Below are 19,807 nucleotides of genomic sequence, written 5' to 3' on the forward strand. Positions count from 1 at the left end.
AATTGGCCCAACACTGTTTAATTTTAAAAAATGATGTTTTAAAAATATGCTATATCAATATAATGGAATATTATTGAGAATAGAATGACATTCTTATATGTGCTATAACAGAGGCGGATCTTGAAAATCACTGAATATAATTTGTGTGCTTTAAATAGGTGAATTTTATGATATATGAATTATGTCTCAATAAAAATGTTTTTAAAAAGCAAAAAAAAGTTCTATTCTCACTGATATGCAGTACTCTTTATGTCAGAAATTGTTTCTGTGTGTGTATTTGTGTGTATGATCCTGAACTCTTTATTTTGCTCAGTTGTATGACTGGCCTGTATTTACTTTTAATTTCTCATTGTTTTAATGGGTGTAGCTTTATAATAAGTCTTAATACAGGGTATTTAGCTTTATTTTTCTCTTCAAGATTATCTTATTTATCCTTAGCTTCTTTGCATTTCTAGATAAATTAGAAAATCAGCTCGTCAACACATACACAGACACCAAATTTTGATCGGGATTACAGTAAAACCATAGGTTTAACTGGGGGAGAATTGACGTTTATAGATTTGTAATCTGAACACGTGATGTGGACCCTGGCCCACATGGTCCATGTGTTGTGGCTGCGATGGACAAATTCACATGGACTACAGAAATCCTGTGGAGAAAAAGGGATGGTGTGGCCACTCTCTAAGAGAGAGAGAGAGGGAGAGAGGGCCCTGACCCCTGCCTGGACAGGCTTTTATTGTTTTTCTGGGTATACTACATTGAGGATGGTCCTCATTTACTATGCACTGGTTCGCTGTAGGTGATTACCTTTTACAGAAAACAAAGGAAAGAATGTCCGCTAATTACTTCAAAGAGAAGAATGTTACAGATCAAGGGGAAAAGTGGTTGAACTGGTTCCACTACATACTTGGGAGGTTTAATACAGACTTTAGGAAGTTACTTTAGAGATATGCAGTAAACATTTCCTGCCTCAATCCAGGGTGAGGGAGTTTTAGCAAAAGCAAGTCTCATAGCAGCCTAGGTATAATGCAGGCCTGATTCCCCAAGGGAAAACCTATCTGTGAGTGTGGGTCCTGGGCTACATTCCCCACTGCCATGCAAAACAGTCCCCTATACACATGGAATATCTATTTATTTACATAGATCTGTATTTTCTTTCAAGAGTAGAAATTTACTCAGACTTTTCATGTTTCACCATTTTTATTTAATGATATTTAAAATTTTATCTCATTAGAAATGATGTTTTAAAATTTCAGTTTCTAATTGTTTATTGCTGATATACATTTATATGTTACCCTTCTTATTCAATGATCTTGCTAAATTTACACATTAAGTTGTACATTTTATCTGGTGAGTGTCTTCCATTCTACATTTCAATTTTTTACATATATAATTATGTCATCTGTGAATAATGAAGTTGAACTTTACTGAAGTTAAATATGAAGTAAAATTCAAAAGTTAACTAACTTCCACCTTCAGAATGGAATAGCAATATGCATTTTCCAGTTATTTTCTCTCTCTCTCATTTTTAATAAAGTTTTTGACCCACCACATACATTTTGATTTTAGAGTTTATTTGGCAGTTCTTCTCATCCTTCTTCTTTGTTTTGACTTTTGAAACCAGTTATCATACTCTTCCTCTGATTTTTAATAGTGACATATTCCTTGTGATTTTTTTTATTCTATTTCATAGATGTGTTAGAGATCATAATCTAATTAGTTTAATGGTCAGTTTGCATATATATTACTAATTTATTTCATATTTAATTCACTAAATTTATATAAATTCCTACTACATGACAATCTTTTAAACACAATACAAATATGATATAAATAAACATCCTTGCTTTATAGACTTCATAAATTAGAGATTTAAAATACTCATGTGAAAGAAACTCTTCCCTCAACATGTGGCCTTTAAGGTCACCCAGAGCCACCACATCAGAGAAAAGAAGGAGGGGAAAAAAAGAACATGGATGATCTTGTTGTAGGTTTTAATGGGCAAAGCAGGCAGTGGTGACTCATTCACTGACAATCTATTCACCAGAATTCTATTCACAGTTGCATGACCTAACCTAGATGTGCAGAGTACTAGAACATTCCGTCTGGTGGAGCAACTGCAGCCCAGGAACAACTGCCATGTGGAAGTGGCCCAGGAATTTTAGTGCTTAGCTGTTGTCTCTGCCACAGCAAGATGCCTCAAAAATCTTTGCTTTTTGGAAGTCTTTTGGCCATTGTCTATTCAAGTAATTTTATGTGCTTCTTCTCTGCATCATAACATTTTTGGAATTTCGGTATCACTTATGTTAAACTCCTTGATATTTTCTATAGGGTTGCTTGTACCGATTGCTTCATTCGAATAGTTTCTATTGCTCTATCTTCAATTTCACCATGATTTATTCTGTTGCATCTGATCTGCTATCAGGCCCATGAGCAGTTATTTTTATTTCTAATAGTGTATTTTTCCTCTATATCTTCCCTTTGTTCCCTTACTGTGTTCACTGTGTTTACTTTTCCTAAAAAGGGCTGAATAGTAAATATTTTACACTTTGCATGTGACCTGTGGTCTCTATCATTTATTTATCTTTGATTCTGGTTTGTTTTACATTTGTATTTACAATCCTTTAAAATTACAAAATCATTCTTAGATCTCAGAGTGCAGACAAGATATGGTCTGGGCTATAATTTGCTAACCCTTGATTTAAGGAGTAGGACATAATAATACTCTCTGTTATAAAGTCCTTGTCTGCTGATTTCACCATCTCGATCATTTTCATTCTGTTTCTATTGATTGATGTTTCTCTTTATAATGAGTCATATTTGTATGCTTCTTTTTGTGACTAATCATTTTTTACTGGATGTTGATCTTTATGAATTTTAAGTTATTGAGTGTCTGGGTTTAGTTATCTTTCTTTAGAAGACATCAATCTTTCTTCTGGTATATGTGTAGTTACATTTGGTTCAGTTTGTGTCTTTTGAAGTCTATTTTAAAGTCTTGTTAGGGCAGTCCTAGAGTAACCTTTTCACCTGGGGTAGTTTATTCCTTCTACTGAAGTGTGTCCCTTCTGAAGTTTCTACTGAATACTCTGGTTATTTAAAGAGGACTCTCGACCCTAGCTGGAGGAAGTTAAAAAATAACCCAGCCCTGTGTGCTATCTTGGAATCATTCGGCAACCAGATCTCTGATCTCTTTTTTTGCCTGACTTCATGCAGTTTCACCCTTTGCACACATTTGTTAGTATTTAGCTAAGATCCATGGGGCCACAATGCGGATTTTGTGAGTTATTTTCCCGAAGAGCTTCCTCTCCTCTGGAATTCTGTCTTACAACATACAGATACCTCATGCTCCCTGCACTCAGCTCAGGGAGAACACCATGTTCTACTCACAACCACCGTTCCTGCTCTATGGTCCTGAATGTGCTTATAGACAGAACGTTAGGCAACTGTAGGGCTTTCCCCCATTTGTTCCTCTTTTTTTCTGGGATCACAGTTCTGTATGACTCTGGGTCAGTGTTTGAAAATAGTTATATTTTGCTAAGTTTTTATTTTTTTTGAAGAATAGAATGTAACTTTTTGCCTGTTGCTCTGTCATAGCTCTTTGATGTGAAGATATTTTTCAAATATTTAAATTATCGTGAATGAACACCCACATTTTTATTTGTACATTCTGAGATGTATTTTACGCAAAATTTAAAATTAAACAATCAAACTATAGTCCACATATTTACTTATTACGTGCCTCAGTGCATTAACTTTACCTCTCGTTTTCTCAACATCCTTAGTTAAATTTATTCCTAGCTACTTTATTTTTCTTATTGCTACAGTAAATGGGATTTTTTCCTAGTTTTTCTCTCTGATATTTCATTTTTGGTTTACCAAAATGACACCAATTTCTGAATATTGTTTTTGTATCCTGCTATTTTGCCATTTCACCTATTAGGTCAAGTAGTTTTTTGGTGGAGACTACAGGGTTTTCTCTGAATACTATCATGTCATCTGCAAATAATGACAGTTTTACTTCCTCCTTTCCAATTCGGATGCCTTTTTCTTGTCTCATCACTGTGACTAGAACTTCCAGTACTATGTTGAATAAGAGTGGGAAAAATGGGCACCCTTATCTTGTTCCTGATCTTAAGGGGAAAGCTTTTAGTTTTTGCCCATTGAGTGTTATGTTGTCTGTAGGTTTCTCATATATGGCCTTTGTTCTCTTGCGGTATGCTCCCTCTATTCTCAGTCTGCTGAGTGTTTTTATTCTAAATGGGTGATATCATGGGATATTCTATCAAAAGCATATTTGAATATTCAAGGAAAAAACCTCCAGTTCTGAGATGCCATTATTCATGACTTTTTTTTTCCCTTTCCATGAGGTGTTCATCAGAATGAATGATGAATGTTTTTCTTTGATTTATAAATCTATTCACAGATTAATTTAATTTCATATGTTTTAGTAGGAAAGAAGCAGGACTGAGAAATTAAAATGATTAAAGTACTTTAATTTTTCTTCATAATTATAAAAATGCACTTGTCTTTAAAACTTAGAAGAGCATTATTTGTAGTAGCTTGACAAACATAAAATAAAACTAACAATCTAGAAGATGTGCAGTTTACCTAGCAGTTGCTCAATTTTCTTCTGCATAAATAAAGTTTCTTCTTAAACACAAAGAGGCATAATGCTGAAAATTAAATGTGAACAAAGGCAGTTATATAAATGGGACTTCTGTCCTGTATATATAATATAATATGCAATTAATGAGTACAACATTACAATGGATTTTCTTATTCAGAGGAAGACAACAGTGATGCCTGTCTTGGGAATAAATACAAAGCCCCGCATAGATGACAGCTTTATTTGAGTGCTGATGGGGCTGATGAAATATTGAGATTTAATAAGGGAGATTTGCCAAAAGGTTTCCCATAATGAAGTTGGAGATGGGATTGAATGTTCAGCATCTGGAATTGACCAAGTGTACTCATCTGCCATAACTTACAGTTCTTCCTCTCTGATAAGCAAGCCTCTTTCCTGTCTCCCTCCCTTACCCACCCTCATCCTTAAGCTACTTCACAAGAAGCTGATAGGGCAGAGCACAGAAAGAGATCGGTGTCTGAAATTATGTATTACAGAAAACTCATCTAGTGGTTTTTGTAGCTGTCTTTTTTTTTAACTGTCATATTTGGGGGCAGTTTTAATTTACAATATCTTAAATATGATGTATGACCTAAAGCAAAACCAAATTGAAAATAACTAAATTTATTTTTAGGAAAAATACATTTGTGGAAAAATACTGAAATGTTTCTTCCTACTCTATAGGTAAGAAATTAAAGATGGTTTACCAAGTTGACATAAATTCAGTTATTTGAAAGTATAAAAATAAGAGTTATTTTATGATAAATTTATAACATTGTGAAGTTAAAATTAGATTTAATAACATTTTAAATTTAGCATTCATAGTTTTTAATCAATAAATTTAAATACAATAAGAACTTACTAGGCACTTGATAGTATTTCCCCTAGATAAGTGAAATATGTCTCAAATCACAAGGATTAGCTTTTAAAAAATCTGTATTTTTATAATATTACATTGCTTTGGTTGATTTTATTGAGAATAGTTGTTTTCTCCATATTTTACAACAGTTGACTCTGAAAGTAACTTAACATGCAACTTGCCAGCATCCAGCCTATGTGTATGTGCCTGCATACTCCTTATATAAAAATTAATACACCATAAATTTTATGATACACATTTCTTAGAACAAGAGTATGTGTATGCATATACTAACTTTTTATTATGCGCCATATTTTTATATGTTAAGTTACTGCAATTTGAAGCCACAAAAACTTCTAGTTAACCTCAAGAGAAGTCTAAGATAATTAAACACATTGGTTTACTTTTTAGGTGAAAAAAAATTGTTCTTAAAAATTGGCCAAAGGGTGGTATTCTAATTTATATTGCCACGATGGTATTTATTCCAAAGTGCCTATAAATCTAATATTTTGTAGGCATTGAGATAAAAATATGCTAAAACACTGAATAAATAAGGCATAGTTTACCTTTGGAAGCAAGAAATGTATAGTAATTTGCCTGGACTATTGACTCTGGACCTAATCTGTATCTTCTACCACTGCTTTCCTGTTTTCTCCATAGAGCTTCCAGGATGATATTTTCAAAACCCAGATCCAATCAATCATGTGATCTCTGCTGAAAACCCATCAATAACTTTCCATTGCTCTGAATAAATTCCATAGCCTTGTCAGAAGTTCCTGCAAGGTCTGGCCTCTAGTTACCCTGCCAACATTGTTTGGTAGCACATAGGTCCTCATTGGCTTGGAAACAGTGCACAGACTTTCCGTCTGTAGAAGGCTCATTTTCTCAGTGAAAGTTTCGGCACACCTGCTCAGAACAGTTTTCCTTCTGCTTCTCATCTAGCACATGCTTACTATTCACTCTCCAGGTTTCTATTCTAACATTGTTTCTTCAGAGAATTCTTTTTTTTTTTCTGAATTCCATACCCAGTTCACTGCTTCAAACAATGCTGCTTCTTCATGAGAGCTGACAGAAATGTAATTTTGCATGCTCATTTTGCCATTTGTTACTCTCTACTAGACATGAGGGCAGATATCATGCTAACTTTTTATCCTCACTGTAGCCTGAGAGACTAATATATTTCCTCCTTGTACTTAGTGGACATCAATAAAATTTTTAACAAATGATCAAATGAAAAACCTTGAAAAATCCATAGAAGGTTTGAAAACTAGCCAATATGATCCCATATGTATCTTGAGTCTTTTAAGAAATGGTTCTATTGAGCAAGCTTCTGTGAACCTTGCCATTCCAGTGAGTTGTGGGACAGAACAGCGCTGCACACAGCACTAATCCAACAGGGAAGCCTTGAGACTCACACGGAGGGTTACTCTAAAATAAGGTCTTATCGTAGATGATGTGATGTTAGCCATGGATTTGTTGTATTATATGGTCTTTATTATGTTGAGGAATGTTCTTTCCATGTCCACTTTTGGGGGAGGTTTTATCATAAATAAATGTTGAATGTTGCCAAATGCTTTTTCTGCATCTATTGAAATAATCATATGATTTTCACCTATTGTTTTGTTAATATGGTGGACAATGTTAATTGATTTGCAAATATTGTTCCTTCCTTGCATTCCTGAATAATTTTCACTTGATTGGGGTATATGATCCTTTTAATGTATTGTTAAATTTGGTTTGCTGATTTTTTATTGAGGATTTTTTAAATCTATGTACATCAGAAATACAGGCCTAAAACCATTATTGTTGTTGTTATCTTTGTCTGAGTTTGGTATCAGGGTAATGCCTCATAAAATGAGTTTGGAAGTATTCCTTCCTTTTCAATGTTTTTGGAATAATTTGAGAAACATAATTTTTAACACTTGATTGGTCAAATCTACCTGTGAAGCTGACTATTCCTGGACTTCTGTTTTATGGTAGTTTTAAAATTTCTGATCTAAGTATTTTACTTGTATTGGCTTATTCAGATTTTCTATTTCTTCCTGATTCAATCTTTGAAGGCTGTATCATAGCACTTCATCAAAGAATTAAAAAATTTGTGTGGAAACACAAAAGACCCATGAGACAGAAACATACCCTGGAGACATCACTCTCCCTAATTTAAAACCATACCACAAAGCTATCATAATGAAAACAGTATGATACTGGCATGAAAACAGACACATAGATGAATGGCATAGGATAGAGAGCCCACACATAAATCCACATATACATGGTCAATTGATCAACAATGGACACAAGTCCATACAATGGGCTCTTCAATAAATTGTTCTGGGGAAACTCGGACAGTCACATGCAAAATGAATGAAACTGAATTCCTATCTTACACCATAAAAAATAAACTCAAAATGGAATAGAAATGAACACAAGACCTGAAACCATAAAATTTCTCGAAGAAAACATAGGTAGGAAGCTCTTTGATGCTGGATTGGCATCACTGAGGATTAGTGTCTTCAAGGGCAACAAGATAAAAATAAACACATGGGATTATATCAAACTAAAAGGCTTTTGCACAGTAAAGAAAATCATCAAAAGATGAAAAGTCTACCTACTGAATGAAAAAAGATATTTTTAAATCACACACATAATAAAGGGATTAATGTTAAAAATGTATGAAGAACTTGCACAACTTAATAGCAAACACAAACAACCCAATTAAAAAAATGGGCAGAAGTCTTTATAGACTTTTTTTTCCAAAAGAATACATAGAGATGGCCAACAGGCATATGAAAAATTGCTCAACATCATTATTCATCAGGGCGATGCAAATCAAAACCACAATGAGATATCACCTATTAAAGTGGCTATTAACAAAAAGACAAAAAATTGATGCAGTCAACGGCAAGCAGTGTCTGTGGCATTGTGGCTGAGATGAGACAAATTCACACAGACTACTGAGTCTTGTGGAGGAAAAGGGAAGGCACAACCACTCTCTCAAGGGGAGAGCACCCCGACCTTTGCCTTGACAGGCTTTTATTGGCTTACTTTGCATAGGAATACAAGGCATATATGGAAAGCTCATCAAGCATTGTCAGGCAGTAATAATCACATAGATGATACTCAAAGAACTCTGAGGGCTTATTTTGAGTCAGGGTCAGATAGCTAAAGGGCCATAAAATTTTGGGGAAACAAACTCATTTCATGCTTGGACCCTTATCATTTAAATTGAGGGCATTAACAAAGCAGGTTTCACAGGATTTTATGCATCCTTTCTCAGGCCTGATAACCCCAGGGAATCCACCCTTTCCAGCACAAGGCTGCACCCACCTCCAGCATTGTTTCAGGCTTAGTTCGAGCTGGGTAAGGAAGACAGCCAAGAGATTAGGAGACTTCTTGCAGACAGAATGAGGACTCAGGCTATGTCGAAGCCGAGGGGCAAGGGTCCAGCACCTCCTTTCTCCACAGCTCCCCAAGTCCTTCCCTGAGGGCCCCCTCATGACCATGCCTGTTTTAGGTCATCCATCCATTCAGGAATCTTACCTGTCATTGGCTAACCGGTCATGCACTGGGGGCCAGGCAGGGTGAAGTAAAGTGGGTAGAGGCAGTGCTCCTGCCAGGGAGATAAGCTTTTTCTCCTTAGTGGCTTAGGGTCTCAAGGTCTCTCACTCAGCCTTAGTCATGTAGGGTTACAGTCTCTGAAACTAGGCAGGGCAGTTCCCAACAAAAAATACTAGGTATTGTTGAGGATGTGGAGAACAGGAAACCTTAGTACCCTATTGTAAGAATGTTATTTAGTAATGTAAAACAGTACATTACTATGTAAAACAGTATGAAGGTTCCTGAGAAAATTCATACAACTTTCATATGATCTAGCAATTTCATTTCTGAGTGTTTATATGAAGAATACAAAAACATGAATTTGAAGAGATACAATCACTCCTATGTTCACTGCAGCACTATTTACAGTAGCCAAGAAATGGAAGCAACTTATATGCCCATCAATAAATGTTTGCATAAAGAATTTGTGGTGTGAATATAGAGTGGAATATTACTCAAGTCATAAAAATGAAATAAGTCTTGCCCTTTGTGACAACATTGGTGGATATAGAGAGTATTATACTGGGTGAAATAAGTCAGAGAAGGACAAATATTATATGATTTCACTGGTATGTGAAATCTAAAGAATGAAAGTAACGAAGAAACAAAACAAAACAAACAAACTGATAAAGACAGGAAACAAACTTGTGGTTACTAGAGGAATGAAGGGGTTGGAGGATAAGCAAAATAGATGATTAAGAGGTACAGACTTCCACACAGGAATATAGTCAAATCGTACTGTAATAACTTTTCATGGTGACAGATGTTAACCTAATTGTGGTGATCACTTCATAATGTATATAAATATTGAACCTGCAATGTATGATGTGCACCTGCAATTAATAGGATAATATATGCCAATTATACCTCAATTAAAAAAAAAAAGTCCTGCCATTTACAGGACTTGCACCAATTTACATGACTAGAGACCAGACAATGTTACTTAGCAGAGAGAGCACAGTACTAGGTTTGAGTTTCACAGTTTGTTTTGATACTGCCTTTCATGTGCTCTAACTCTGCTTAAAGTAAAAGTTTTGGTTTATGTAATACCTTGTGCTCTGAGTCCATGTTTACAGAAAATGTACTGTAAACATTTTCCATAAACAAGGCTTTGATAAATACTCTATTAAATCCAGACCACATCACAATGCATAGGTTCTAGCACTTCGGTGGGGCCACCTAAGAACAATAGTGCATATCTAACATGTACTAAAAGCAATCTGCCTACTTCACAATTCTACCCTATAAGGATTCTGTGATAGTTTCTATAGCAATAAAGAGATCAAACAGCAGTGCTGAAAAGAACCAGATACCAGAGTTGGCAAGAGCATTTGTTTGTACTCTGGAAGATGTGAGTTCTCCTCCTTGTTTTCAAGTGTGAATAAATACATTTTTAGGCTTGAAGTTATTTTGTTGTAAAATAAGTTTTTCCGTGGACTGAGTTATTCCATGAGTTGCTCTCCATTTCATGTTTTAGGAGGTTGATGTTATTTTTCTCTTTTGCTAACCTGGATTGAGGAACTTCAAGGGGACCCTACAGAGAATTTTACTTGTATGCCCTGGAACTTGGAGGACACATGCATTATTTTTAAAAATCATAGTTGAAATATTTAAATGTCTCTTGCAAACCCATATTACTGCATATGGGAAGAAATTGAATTTGCACAGATGATGAATACTGGGGGTATGTTTTCTTTTGGCTAAATGCAGGACTTTTGTGAGAGATTTCTGGCCTTGAAGTGTCTTAGATTCTGCCCAAGATGCTCACTTCAGGGATATGAAGACAGTCACAAATAAAATGGAAATACACAACTCTATACCCATGCCATGAAGGAGAAATGTAAGCAGCTAGCCAGAGAGACACATTCGCCCATGAAGGAACTGATTGGGATATCCCTGAGGGGCCCATGAAAAATCTCATAAGCAAAAAGGCCATCATTGTTTAATCATCTGCCATAGTTCTTGGAAACCTGTACCAAATCAGTACCAGGCAAATGAAAAGATTCACATCCCCTGATCCTTCCTACTTCCAACCTCAGGAGGAATCACAGAGAGCTCAGTGAGTAGGGGTGGATGAACAGAAATACTAGGAAGGCAAGCAGGGAAGAAGAGCCCGCTTCTCTGCCTTACCTCTGCCCCATCTGCCACAAGCCCAAGCCTGGGGGGAGCAAAGAACCCTAACCCTAAATGAAGTAGTGTGTGTGTGTGTATGCCTTCCCAGGACTGGACACATTAATTGATCAATCAAAATGTTTTAATTAAAAAATGGAGAAATATTTTCTTTAATCTGAGTGTGAGCTGTAATATCTAGAGACAGAAAAATAAATAGCACACAGAGCTGATTTGAGTAGATTACTTACAAGTTCCACTACAAATTTACAATAGTGTGACAATTTATTTCCAAAGTAGTATTCATCCTTAGTGTTGGTGCTGAGAAGTTAAAGAGTAGAACTAATTTGTGGTTGGAGATGGGGGAACAGCAAGACATTTTTACTGGATGCTAAAGGTGATTTATTGAAGGGAGGCAGTGTGTCCTGGCACAAAATTATAGTACTGTGTCTCACAGTCTAGACTGAACCATTAGTTCATTTTAATTAAAAAAAAACTTTAAAAAATTGGGAGGACATGCAGTGAAAATAAATATCATATTTATATTGTCTATGATTAAATTTGGATGTCTTTTAAGAGTAATATATTTGTGCTTTTAATTTATGAATTGCAGAATTAAATGTATAGAGTGGGGCAGAATGAAGCTGATGGTATTTGATGCGTACAACATAGTAATAAAGCTTTCCCAGTACCAAAGCTATTTTGCTATTCTCTGCCTATTGTGACTTATAGGATACTGCCCCATCTATTTATGAAAGTTATAGATTATTATCCATTACATGAAGTGATAATTGCAAAACCATATTTTTCCTGAAACATTTGACTTGAATTAGAAGAATCCACTGAGTGATCAAGAGAGCAATATAAATCTTGAGACAATTTATTCCAGAAGTAAACCAATAACTTATTAATTTGACTGGTCTGAACAGTGTTATGACAAGACCAATTTTATAGCTTCGGTTTATTTATGAAACAAGGAGCGTAAACACAGGCAGTCATGTAACCCCTCAGTTAGTGTACACTGCTGGCCAACAGTACACTCGTGGGGAATTTATGACCCCTATTTGGAAGATGAAAACCATAGGTTCAAAAGTAAAGTTAGTAGGAAATTTGTTTATAATATTGTATTACATATATCATGTGAATACCTTGAAAATTATCTTTACATTGATGGAGTCACAGGGGATATTAACAAGGATATATTTGTGACTATATTATTTTTCTCTCTAATTAAATTTCCCTGGAAAAATGATTAACTTGTATTTCCACAAATATTTTCAGTAGCTTTTGAATCATGCCATTGACAAAAACTCTATTATATTCTCTCTCAAATTGTTTCTTGACTTTGTAATTAAGTCTCTTAAAAAATTAAAAAAAGAAAAACTCAGCCCTACCATAAACATGGACAACGTGATTAAAGATTTCTCATCACAGACCTTAAAAGTGAGCTTCATCAGCTAATCAATTAAAAGATAATCTTGGTTCTATTATATGGAGATTAATTGGAGTGCAGATTTTTATTTACATTTATTGCTGTTTCAAGCATTATTGCGAAATCATCAAGATATAGTTTATATATGTGCTAATTATTTTCATGGACGTCTCATTTTATTTCATCTCTATTAGATAATATACACTTGGTATCACAACATTTGCACTGTTACTTTATTAAAAATGTTAAAAGAGTTACATTCCTCTATGACGTATCTGAACATTTCATCCTTGTTTTTAACAGCTGAAGATGCATGTGGAGGAACAATGAGAGGATCCAGTGGCATTATATCAAGCCCTAGCTTTCCTAATGAATACCACAACAATGCTGATTGCACTTGGACCATTGTAGCAGAGCCTGGGGACACGATTTCACTCATATTTACTGATTTCCAAATGGAGGAAAAGTATGATTACTTAGAAATAGAAGGTTCTGAGCCACCGACAATATGGTAAGTAGATAAGTTTCTATTCACCTAGTGTTGACATCATTGCCTAAGGCAAACTGGGGATCAAAGAACAGCTATATGTGGGCTTTTAAAGGTTTAAATATTTGAGAAAAACTTAGTTAACAGGAAAATTACAAGTGGCACCTGTCAGAGCTAAGGGATCATTTAAGATCAGGACACCGAGACAGCAAATAGATTGAAAATTTGAAAGACAAGAGCTTTCCATCAGTATTTCTTTATTACTCCATCAATGGAAAGTAATGTGACAGTCAAAGTTTGTATATGAAAATTAAAGTTGTTCCTAATGTAATTTATACTTGTGTTATTTAGCATGTCAGTCCATACTTGATGGTTCCTTTCAAATTAATTGAATAGTCCTGGAAATTTGGATCTGTTTTTTGTAGGTCTTTTATGTGCCGTGTTTTCTAAAGGCAAAAATGAAATAATGTGATCTGAATGAGTATGGTGTCTTTACTTAGGGACTTAAGACATGTTCTGAAATCTGTCATTTACAGGACATACTTTCAGGATATAATAGTTTTAAAAAGAAAATGTTTATGCTGTTTTGAAATTCTAAATGCACTTGTATTATTGCAAGGTAAAGTAGTTTATGATCAGTAATTGAGTAAAGAATGATGAGATTGGTGAAGGAAAGAAATATAGACACTAGACTAAGGATGACCTTTTAAGCCATGTACACATTTTGATAAGAACAATGGAGATTTATTAAAGTGTTCTTATCAAAAACAATTACATGAAGAGGTCTGCATTTTCAAATGATTATTCTTATTTATGTTTAAAAATGGATTTGCAGTGGGGCTCTATTAGCTGTGGGAAGAACACTTAAGAGATGATTGCTGAAATCCAAGAATGAAATCATGGTAGCTTGGATTACCATGGCATTGATTGATGCAAAGAAATAGAATGAGTTGAGAGATATTTAGGGGGTATAATAAAAAGGACTCTGTAGTGAACTGAGGAATGATAAAAGATCGTGCACACATTGGTAAAGACGTATTGGAAAATGTTGAATGAAGGTCAAATTTGCAGTGAGAATTCTATGAAAATTAAAATTTGTTCTAGATATATTTAGCTAGAAATATTTTAGACATTTTATTAAAGCAGTCTAATAGATAACAGTATCTGTCTATATGATTCGGGAGTTCTTAGTAGAAGTATAAATGATACATAGCTGATACTGATGGTAACTGAACCAGTAGACATCAGGAATTATGTCTAGACAGAGACAGGATAGAACGAGAAGACAGGAGTGGAGCATAAGTCTGCACATCAACAGCTTATACAAGCCAGGCTTAGGAGGAGGATCCATCGAAGGACACTGAGGAAGTGCATTCAGAGGGGCAGGAGGAAAACTAGGTATTCAGACAAAAGGAGGAGAAATGTGAAGAAGAGTAGGTAACATTGTGTGTAGAATCTTGATGAAAGGACTTTAGGTAAATTTTTAAAATGTATTCATAGTTGGCTAGGCTTCAGAAACTACCAAGTATGTCTATCATATTAATAGATTCCTTTTAAGATAAGACAAAAATAACACACTTAGCTGTATTTATGTTTTCCCCTCCTGCAAGCCCCACTGCTTAGGGTTCTGTAACGTTAATTCTTCTCATGATAATTTCAGGCCCAGGTGCACAATACCCAGCAGAATTGTGGTTTACATGTTTCAGAATGAAAGCAAAAACAAAAACAAAAAAACCCTACTGGTTTAGCAATTGCTACTTCTACAGTAGTACATATTGGACTAATATAAAGGTAAATGATAAAATTTACAAAAGGTTTCTTTGACTTCAAGTCTCTGATTGAGGGAGTTGAAACTGGCCACTAGCTACTACACATTATAGTTTTGTTTCTGAAGTTCAGGCCGTGATCCAAGGATTATTGCAGCAATGAAGCTATGGTTCTGCACATTACTACTTATTCATGATAGAGTAACTTGGTTAAATATCTATCATGATTCTGTAATTTTGAACTGCACTCTTTTTTGTGGTAAGAACATTTAACATGAGATCTATCTTTTAAACAAAATTTTAAGTGTCCAATACGATATTTTTAATACTCAATGCTGTACAGGGGATCTTTAGAATCTCTCCTTCTAGTACAACTGAAACTTTAAACCTGTCAAATAACAATTCCCTAGTTCTGTCTCCCGCTAGCCCTTGGCAAACACCATTCTACTCTCTGCTTCTATCACCTAGACTTAGATACCTTGAATAGTTGGGTCATGAAGTGTTTGTCTCCTTCTGTGACTGGCTAATTTCACTTAGCATAATGTCCTGAAGGATTTCCTTCTTTACTAGGGCTGAAAAATATTATTTTGTGTGCATATACCAAATTTTCTTTATCCATTCTTCCATCATGGTTGCCTCTCTTTAGACAAATTTAACAGGGTGCATAAAATGCAAAGATATTGGAGGCAGAAGGGATTGTAAGGGTTGTTCTGGCCTGGCTTTCCCTTTAGGGGGATGAGGCCCGATGCGAACACGGTAAAGTGAAGCATAGCCAATGCAGTCAATAGTATTGTGATAACTATGTATGAGGTCAGTTGGGAACTGGAAATGTCAGGCGGAAGGAACACTTTGTAAACATGTAGTGATTGTTTACTCGGTAAGCTGTACATCTGAAACCAAAACAAGAGAATACTGAAAGTAAACTGTAATTGAAAAATTAAAAAAAAACAAAGAAATTAAAAGAATAATAAGAAAGAAAATTCAAGATGAGAATTGAGATCTCCTAATACTTGCCCTAGTATACTTTTTGATAAAAGTATCTCTTGTTATGCATACAATAGGGCTTTTGTCCACATCAATGTTACATATCAATGTCAACATATACCAGAGTTAATTATATTTAATAATAATTGGGTTCCACTTAAATTGATGGCTATAGATTAATTTCCCTGAATACTGTAAATATATGTCATTACTGTTATCTTCAACAATAATCTTTCAAGTACTTAATTCTTTGACTTGCTATTGATGCGAAGTGAATTAGCCAAGGCTCTGTTAGCTCTGGCACTACTGACTACATATGTGTATTGAAGCTATTTCATAATAGCTTCAATGTTTCCTTATGCAGGAAATATTTAACATGGGGTGGTCGTATAAAATTATTTCAGATATTTAGAGTATTTATAATGCAAGAGGGATTTACTTAGCCTGTTTGAATAAATGGAAAACCTAAGACTACTAATTACAAATTATAAATGTATAAAATTTGGTTCAGATACGTAGACATGTAAAATAACTATTCACCCCCCCCAAAAAAAAGATCACTTGTAGGTAGTAAGTTTCTTTTTTGGAAAAAATTTCTACATAAGTGTAAGCAACTGATTATTGGCAATAAAGAATTCATGAAGTCATTAGTGATTATGCTAGATGATTACTGAAATACCTTTTTAATGCCAGACTTCTATTTTCATTGGCAATCTTTTTAGTATTTACCAAGTGTTACTGACATCAAAAGCTCTGTTTATCAAATAAAACTTCGCCTAGCCTGAGCTTTGCTTAGAGACGATGCTTGCTGCAACACCAATGGTTAGCCATATATTGAGTATTTCAGCCATTAAAATGCACAGCATTATCTAAAGTAAAATTATAAGAAATAAGATGTGGCAGATGTTTAAAAACATTATTCTACATAATATTTGAACTATTTTTAAATTTTTTATTGTTGTTCATGTACAGTTGTCTCCATTTTCCACCCACTATTCCTCCACACCCCAGCCATCCCCACTTCCTACACTTGATCATAAAATAATCCTTAAAGTAATTGCCAAAGATAAAATTATACTTTTTATACATGAAGGCACAAACTGTAGAAAATCATTTATAACCTTGGAATAGACTTTTCTGGAGAAGGTAGTAATTTATAAAGGCTTTGTTTCCAGATTAAGTCTGTTATTTAAGTACAATTTAAGTCTTCATGGCAATAAAACAAAGTAAATAAAGCTGTAAGGAATATCACAAAGCTAATAAACACATGACTTTATCACCTACCAAAGGTTTTAACTATAGCATGTAAGATTGTATGATACATAATTTCATTTATTAAACCTCTGATTGGAGCAGGCACAAAATTTACATTCTAATTTTTCAGTTGTCTAGGTTTCTGCAAACGGCATACCATTAAAAACCTGGTGGAAAGGTACGCCTTAAGGTTACATACCCCATAGCTCTTGATAATATTCGGTTCCAAATTGAAATAACTTAATTACATTCTCCAAGGATCCATTTTCAGAGTAGGTGCAGCTGTTGCATTTTCTGTTTTAGAAAGATAATTATAATTACAGGCAACTTGCTTAAGATGGAAGTAATAATGCATTACAAGTTTAGGGAAAAAGTGAGATTCTAGTGTTGGTTTATGGAGGAAAAACATATTGGCTAGAAAAAGACCAGTGGAAAACAAGGTATTCTACATGCGCATGTATGTGTGCTTTAAATCACATTTTGGAGAGAGCACATGTAAGGAAATCTATCAAAAATTTATTTTGAAGAGAGGGCCATTCAGTGTTTACTATAGACTAGGCAGTATATGACATATAAAGTCAAAACTAGATATAATATTTGGCAAGATCACAATCTTGTAAGGAACACATTTATAAATAAACACTTCCATGAAATGTTCTCGTACAAAGCAGAGCTGGAGCAACACAGGAGGAAAAGCCTGGCTCAGGAGTTTAAGGGAGAAACTTCCCAGAGGGGGTACATTTCAGCAAAGTCTTCAAGCATGGCTTATAATTGATTAGGATGACAAGACTGGGTTCCACAGGAAGTACAATTGGGCAATATTCTCCCAGGAGGACACTGTTAAGAATTCTGAAGGGTCAGACATTGCATCCTACTGGTCAGTGAACAAATTAGCCTGCCACATTTTCAAATATGCAGAAGACATAAGACACCTAACTCAGACGCCATGGGCTTTATTAATCATCACACAGAAAAGGTGCACCTAAGTTGTCAGTTCCTCTTACCTCGTTTCCCACAGAGTGACATGAAAAAGACCAGCCAAGAGCTGCCTGTGCAGTAGGATTCATTTTAAGAGAGAAACCCTGAGTTGAAGGCACCTGAATCTGTTATACTACACAGAAAGAATTGTCTCCCCATTTCTCGGGAGTAAGGTGCTATATCTTTCAAAGCTTTGAGGAAACCTACCCTTTGCTCAGAGGTCTGCATTAACTGTGTATTTCAAGGCTTCTTTTTTATTTTTCACATTCTTGAAAAGATAGTCTGGAAATAAGGAAAATCCACTTACAAGATGTGCAGAAATGAGACAGACTCATGAAGTGTCTCCCCAAAGAAACAAGCAAATGTAGTATCTCCAAGAGATCACATAGTATGTTGTGTCTCAAGAACACTAAGAAATCTCATCTGTATAAAAGATAGTGGGCATCTTCTTCCATGAAAAATGAACATTCCAGGGAGGTGGATTGTGGGATGGGGACACAATGATTCTAAACCAGTAAGTTACACAATCTGACTTGGAACTGGAATTATCATTGAAGGTATTGAGTGAGGGTGGAAAGAACGTAGCAAAGCATTGCAGCTTAGAAGCTTTGAAAACTGGGCCCTGGGACTGATGAAAATTGCGAGAACCAATAAAGTTGCACTCAAGTTGAAGATGAGGAGAATGATGTGAACTTAGCTTAGCAGTCAGTCTTTGGTACTTTCAAATCAGTTGAAAATGAGATAATACAGATGGAGGGATTGAGCTTCTCTCAAAGTTATCTGATTCTAAGTGAAATGAGAAATATGGGAAAGGGATTAATTTAATGGGATAAAGGCATATAATTATTTAAGTAATTGAATTTCCAAAGAATAAGACAAGAGATGGTTGGTGGAAGAGATTTTGAAATTGAGTGAGAATAATTTTGAGGACTCATGATTAAAGCTATAGGAATACCTGAGCTCAAAGGAAATTACTAGAATAATAAAAACTGATAAGGGGCAACCTTGAGATATGGGCAGGAAGAGAAGTTCATGAACAAAATGGAAAGTTGTAAGAGAGAAAGGAAGAGGACACAGAAAGTTAGGTTCCATGGCAGCAGTGAGAGGAGATAGTTTCAGGGAGGAGAGCAGCCATGAGGGTTGAAATTTGAGAAAAATCAAGAAAGAAGTCATTTAGAAGGATTTAGAAATTAGAAGGTTCGTAAAAATTTTGGAAGCAACTATTTTGTAGAAGAATTCCAGTAAGATTATGACAGACATTACTGGGTGAATACTTTATGCCAAATTTCTCTTCCTTCTTACCAATTTGGATGGTGGTGGAATATCCAGTTAAATATATTCACATTTCAACACTCCCAGGCAACTGTAGTGGTGATATGAAAGAATTTTGGTCATAGGAATTTATGTACAAGTCATCGAATTTTGCCTTTGGGAGAGAAATTTGAGAAAGCATACTTGGTTAGGATTTTCTTTGGCTATTTCCCCGTCCTCCTTCCCCCCTAGCTTCTGGCCTGACACGTGATAGTGATGGATAAGAAGGTGGCAATTACCTGACTGCAAACATGATGATGAAAACCGTCACCATATATTAGTCAGAGGCTAGGCTGTGGAGTGTAACCAATTAGTCCTGACATCTCAGTGGCTTACTAAACAAAGGTTTATTTCTCACTCAGGCCAATTCAGTTGTGGTATCACCTCTCTCGGGCAGAGCTGTTTA

The 19,807-nt window shown here is 35.1% G+C and overlaps 1 protein-coding gene across 2 annotated transcripts in view; it reads left to right on the forward strand.

The window, feature by feature from the left end:
* The window catches only part of CSMD3 (CUB and Sushi multiple domains 3), an 885,055-nt gene that overhangs the window by 245,334 nt on the left and 619,914 nt on the right, over positions 1–19,807 (forward strand). For both annotated transcript variants that reach the window (XM_024572155.3, XM_045181698.2), the window contains exon 5: positions 12,925–13,132. In XM_024572155.3, coding sequence (XP_024427923.2) covers positions 12,925–13,132 — 208 coding nt within the window. The remainder of the gene's footprint in view (positions 1–12,924; positions 13,133–19,807) is intronic.

Source organism: Desmodus rotundus, chromosome 8 (genome assembly GCF_022682495.2).
Source record: "Desmodus rotundus isolate HL8 chromosome 8, HLdesRot8A.1, whole genome shotgun sequence".
Classification (NCBI taxonomy): Eukaryota; Metazoa; Chordata; class Mammalia; order Chiroptera; family Phyllostomidae; genus Desmodus; species Desmodus rotundus.